The 5,828-nt window shown below is 43.9% G+C and overlaps 1 protein-coding gene across 1 annotated transcript; it reads left to right on the top strand.

The window, feature by feature from the left end:
* The first annotated feature begins 325 nt into the window (after positions 1-325).
* LOC149194792 (uncharacterized) lies at positions 326-5,427 on the top strand. Its single transcript, XM_089407797.1, has 2 exons — positions 326-1,255; positions 1,399-5,427. Exons 1-2 carry the CDS (start codon positions 326-328, stop codon positions 5,425-5,427), a joined length of 4,959 nt encoding a protein of 1,652 aa, XP_089263923.1.
* Positions 5,428-5,828: the final 401 nt, after the last annotated feature.

The following is a 5,828-nucleotide window of genomic DNA, read 5'->3' as shown; positions in this document are numbered from 1 at the left end:
TCTGAAGACAAGGGAATTCGAATAAGTGGGTTTGGAGATGGATATGCAGGTCGAGGAGGTGCTAGATGTGGATGGGATTACTCTGGTGGGCAGAATCAGAGGTCAGGCTGTGTCTGGGGTTGCTTTTAGACGATGGGCGGAGAATCAGTGGGCAGGATCATTGGCGGCCACATTCAATTCGAATGCCTTGGTAAAGGGATGGTTCATGATAAAATTTGAGAGTAAAGAGGCCATGGAGTGGGTCGAAGGACAGAACTAGTCCTATGGAAACAGGCCGGTGTTTTTCAAAAGGTGGACGCCTCTTTTTGATGCGGAAACGGAAAAGATGGATGCTTTTCCAGTTTGGGTTAGAATTCCCAATTTACCCCCGTACCTCTGGGCGGATTCAGTTTTCAGATCGATTGGGAATGTATTGGGGACATACTTGGATGCAGATAAATCATACCTGCATACTTTCGAGAAGAGGGTGGCTCGAATACTGGTGAAGCTCAATCCGAAGGAAGGCCTTGCAAAAACCATTCCTCTAAGATATAAGGAGTTCAGAATAGAACAAAAACTTGACTATGAACACCTTCCGTTTCATTGCCATTTTTGCCATGAATATGGGCATTTGGCGCGCGATTGCCCGCTGGGAAGAAGAAGGAGGAGGACTCAGAAGGAATCAGAGGAATGGGTTGAGCATAAAAGACAGGAGGAGTATCAGACTGAGGGATTTGTTCACCCGGGGAAACAAGGAGAGGATTTGCAGTATCAGTCGGTGACGGATTTACCAAAGGAGGATGAAGAGACGATGGGCCCTGCAAACTGCCAGCCGATGGACACCTCTATATTGGATCCGCCGACAGCCGAAAAAGACTGCAATCAATCGGTTATGCCGTCCTCTGTCTTAAAGCTTTCTTCTATAATAGATGATACTTGTATTGGGGGGCTCTCTGTGTTAAACACCTGTAATGATGTGATGAATAAAATTGACAATCTTTCAATCGAGTCTGTCTCCATAAATCTGGATGGTGAAGATTTTCCCCCACTAAACTCTGGTGATGATCATGGTCTAGTACCTCGGCCCTACAACCTGAGATCCAATAGTAAGAAAACAACAAACCATATTGATGTCATGGAACCGGTAGGAGGGTTAGGGCTAGAGACCTCAAAATGTCTCTCAAAGAAGAACAGAGGCAGGAAATCGAAATTAGCCATGACACAGGAGAAAGCAATCTTTGATGTTGCTGATGGGAAACAGTTGACCATTCCTGGGGCGCTTAGAGCAGCAAAACCCCCTGAGACGGTTATCAAATGATCTGTCTCTCCTGGAATTGTAGAGGGTTAGCTAGTAAGCCTAAAAAACTAGCTTTGAAAGAGCTCATCTCTAGATGCAACCCTGATATCGTCTTTCTTCAGGAGACTTTAGGAAATAGCTTGGATGTTGAAGCAACACTCTGTTCCTATCTCCCGGGATGCGAGTTCTTGGCTGCAGATGCATCTGGGCGCTCGGGAGGTATAGCGATGGGTCTTAAGAAAGGGAAATTAAAATTGATATCCTCATGGGGATTCCAAAATGTACTAGGCATGGAGGTTGTTTCGCAGGATTTTGACTTCCCTCTGACTTTTGTTAATGTCTATGGTCCCTGTCATGGAAGGGCTTTGTTCTGGAATGAGCTTCTCTCCAAAAGTTTAGTCCAGGACAAGAATCTCATCATTGGAGGTGACCTAAATTTCTCTATGGGTTCCTCGGAAGCATGGGGACCTCTTGCAAGGGAGGATCCTTTAACGGACTTCTTTTCAAATGCTCTGGTGTCTCATAAGCTGATTGATGTGAATATCATAAAAGCCAAACCTACTTGGAGAAACAGGAGGACTGGAGAGTATAGAATTGCAAAAAGGTTGGATAGATTTCTCATCAGCGAAAAACTGGCAGCTTTGGTTCCTTTATTCAGGCAGTGGGTCGGGGAAGGTGGAAACTCAGATCACTTTCCTATCCTCCTTGAATTCTCAAAACCCCCTAAAAAGCCGGCCTCGCCTTTCAAATTCAATGCCCACTGGCTCCAGGAGGAATCATTCAAAAAGCTGTTCCATGATACTTGGATTCATCCGAGGTCGGATTACGAGGGAAGTTTAGCTGGGAGACTCATGGAAAATTTAAAAAGACTGAAAAAAGCAACCATTGATTGGGCATCTGAAAGAAGAAGGAAACAATCTGAGGTTTTAGTAAGCATTGATGAAGCTTTGAGGGTCCTTGAAGAACCTGAGACTGATGCATATGCAAATTCGGAATCAAAAGAGAAAATATTGGAGTTGGAAAAGAAAAGGGCGAAGATATTACTGGATAAAGAAGAAGAGTGGAGGCTGAAAAGCAGAGCTATCTGGTTAAAAGCAGGGGACGAAAACACAAAATTCTTTCACAACTATGCAAAAAGGAGGAGGAATGCAAACACTATTTGGAAGCTGAGGGACTCGGAAGGTAGAGAGGCTTCTTCTTTTGAAGAGTTGTCCAATATGGGGAAAGATCACTTTCAGTCCCTTTTTGCGGATCCAGGGGTTATCAACTTACCAGAAATCATCAGAACTGCTCAGGCTTTCCCCCGTTTTGTGGAAGAAGAGGAGGCAGAAGACCTTTTCAGGGAAGTGACAAAAGAAGAGGTTGAGGGTGTTATAAAGTCTATGGCTAAAGACAAAAGTCCTGGTCCTGATGGATGGACTATAGAACTTTTCACCCATTTCTTTGAATCCATTGGGGCAGAACTCACTGAGGTGGTGGAGGAGTCCAGATTAAAAGGGGAAATTTATGGGCCATTCAATGCAACTTTCATTGCTCTCATTCCGAAAAAAGAGGATCCTGGTTCTTTCGAAGATTTTAGGCCTATATCCCTATGTAACACCATTTACAAGATTATTGCAAAGATTATTGCGGTTAGATTGAAACCTATCCTTTCCTGCCATATTTCCAAGGAACAATTTGGTTTCCTGGATGGGAGGCAGATTCATGAGGCTATAGGGGTAGCTCAAGAAACAATACATAGCCTCAGGCAGGCAAAGAAAAAAGGAGCAGTACTAAAAATTGACCTAGCAAAAGCTTATGACAGGGTCAACTGGACTTATCTCAAGCTGCTCTTGATGCACCTTGGTTTTCAAGCTGGTTTCATTAGATGGATCATGGGATGCATTACAAATGTAACTTTTGCTGTTCTGATAAATGGTGCTGCTTCCCGTTTGTTCAAAAGCCAAAGAGGACTTCGTCAAGGGTGTCCACTTTCCCCTCTGCTTTTTCTTCTTGCGGCTGAAGGTCTTAGTCGACTTATCTCAAAGGCAAAAAGTACATGTTTGATCAAAGGTTTGGAGGTTGCTGTCAACCTTTTCATTACCCATTTGCTTTTCGTTGATGATATCTTATTGTTTACAAATGGGAATATTACCGAAATCTTAGAGCTAAAGTCTATTCTAGATCTATTTCTGAAAGCAACAGGGCTCAAAGTTAATGATAGAAAGTCTCAGTTGATTTTTGAAGGCTTCAGTAGACAAGAGGAGATGGCAATTGAGACCCAGCTGCCCTTTGGCACCTGTAATATGGAGCATCCCTTTAAATATCTTGGCTTTTGGCTCAAGCCATCTTCCTACAGGAAGCAAGACTGGAATTGGTTGGTTGCGAAAATTGAGCAGAAAATCGCTCACTGGAGCTATAAATGGCTGTCGAGGGCTGGAAGATTAACTTTGGTGAACTCCGTGTTACAGGCTATACCAGTTTTCTGGGCAGCTTTAACATGGATACCCAAAGGAATACTCCACAAAATAAAACAACTCTGCAGCAGATTTCTCTGGTCTGGGTCCAAGGAGGAAACTGTACTCCCTTGGGTGGCTTGGGACAAAATTGCAAGGCCAAAAGAATGGGGTGGTTGGGGGCTAAAAAACCTTGTGGATTTTAGTCAGGCCTTAGCTGCAAAAGCAGGATGGCGTATCATTACTACAGAGAACCTTTGGACGAAGGTGGTTACTAGGAAATATATTGATCCCACTCCGATTGAAGATTGGATAAGGAAGCCCAATAAGAAAGGGAGGAATTGTTCGGTCATCTGGAAAGCCACCACGGAGGCTTTCAAGATAATTGAGCGAGGACTGGCATGGAGGGTTGGGAATGGAGAGTGCTTGAGGATTGGCAGAGACCCATGGGTGGGTTGCAATGAAGATTTTGCCCTACATCCGGAATTGGTTGCTCATTTGGAAGGCTTAGGCATAACTAGATTAAACCAGATAGCTAATTTGGAGCAGACTTCTATTTGGGGCCAAGCCTGGAAGGCTGGAGAGGATATTGGCCTAAACGCTTTTTGGGGTGATGATTGGCAGCGTTATATTCAGGAGTTGAAAAGATCAAATGTCAGAATATTGGATAGGCCAGATAGTCTGGTATGGGCACATGCCGATTCTGGGCTTTACTCCCCAAAGGCAGGCTATTCTTTTCTGGTGAAAAACAAAGGGTGGACCCTTCCTGCTTGGTGGTCAAAGTCCCTGTTAAAGCTAAAGTGCCCAAAAAAAGCTCGTATCTTCTTCTGGTGTGCATTAAATCACAAAATTCCATCCTGGGATGTTCTTCAGGGCCGGTTTAAACAGGGACCTGGCAGATGCCCTCTGTGTTGTGCGGATGAAGAAACCATCAACCACCTCTTTCTGTTTTGCCCTTTCACCAAACAGACTTGGCTAGAGGCGGAAAAGCTTCTGAATACAAAGCTAAAATGGGAAGGGGTCGATCTAATGGCATGTTGGGAATACTGGTGGAACAACTTTCAGGGGAGGAATCTGAGGATTTTACCCCCCATCATATGCTGGGGTATTTGGATTGCAAGAAATCGCAGCATATTCAGCGAGAAGCTATCACCCGAGACTGCGGTGGCCATTCAGAGCATTGCCATTTTTGACAGCATCCCACTGGATGAGGAGGAAAAAAATCAAAAACAGAGGTCAGCCCCATGTATACGGGAAGGGGTCCCTTGGGCTTTTTTCAATGGGGCTGCTCAAAACAACATCGTGGGTGCCGGGATCTGCATTCATCTCAATAACTCTCACTCTCTTAAGGCCTCGGTTGGCATTGGAACGGGCACAAATAATTTTGCCGAGCTCTCGGCTCTAAAGCTTCTGCTGTGCTGGCTTATACAAAAGAACATCCTCACCATTCAGATTTATGGAGACTCATTGAATGTTATAAACTGGGTTACTGGGAAGTACAGATGTCAAAATTATATGCTGCTGCCTCTTTTAGAAGAAATACAAATCTTAAAACAGAGGTTTAATGTTTTTTTCATTGAACACATATACAGGGAATTCAATGAAGTCGCAGATGGGCTTTCTAAGGCAGGTTTACAACAAGATATGGGCTCGTGGAGAATAGCTGAACAGATACAGGATCAGATCCGTGTGTCGGACCTCCCTCCATACCCATAATTCCATCCTTTTGTTTTCAGACGATAGTTTGTTTTTTTCTATTACTGTTTCTTGAACTGTTAGTCATAGAAAAACTCGGGTTTATATACTGTTTTCAGATACATTTCTGCTCCTTTTTGTTGAGCTGGGTGGCTACGATGCTGGTTTTTGCATGTGTGGGTCGTTTTCCTCTTGAAAGGAGGCCCAGCAGAACCCAGATCAAACTTGTTAATATCTCTCTGCTTTTGGTTCGGCTGTCTAGGCCGAGTGTTTTAGTCTGTTCTAACTTGCTGCACGCTGTAGGTGCGCTGTTGTCTCTCTTTAGAGGGGTTGGCCTAGTTATTAGGCGGTCATTACAGAATGTTAACTCATCTGCATGTAACTTTTTTTATTTCTTATAAAAAAAAGTTCGTTTTTTTCTG

Source organism: Pinus tabuliformis, chromosome 2_2, assembly GCF_031772625.1.
Source record: "Pinus tabuliformis cultivar Carrire ecotype Pingquan chromosome 2_2, CPIR1, whole genome shotgun sequence".
Classification (NCBI taxonomy): Eukaryota; Viridiplantae; Streptophyta; class Pinopsida; order Pinales; family Pinaceae; genus Pinus; species Pinus tabuliformis.
Note: the sequence above shows the minus strand (reverse complement) of the source record. Positions and strands in the feature narration are given on the sequence as shown.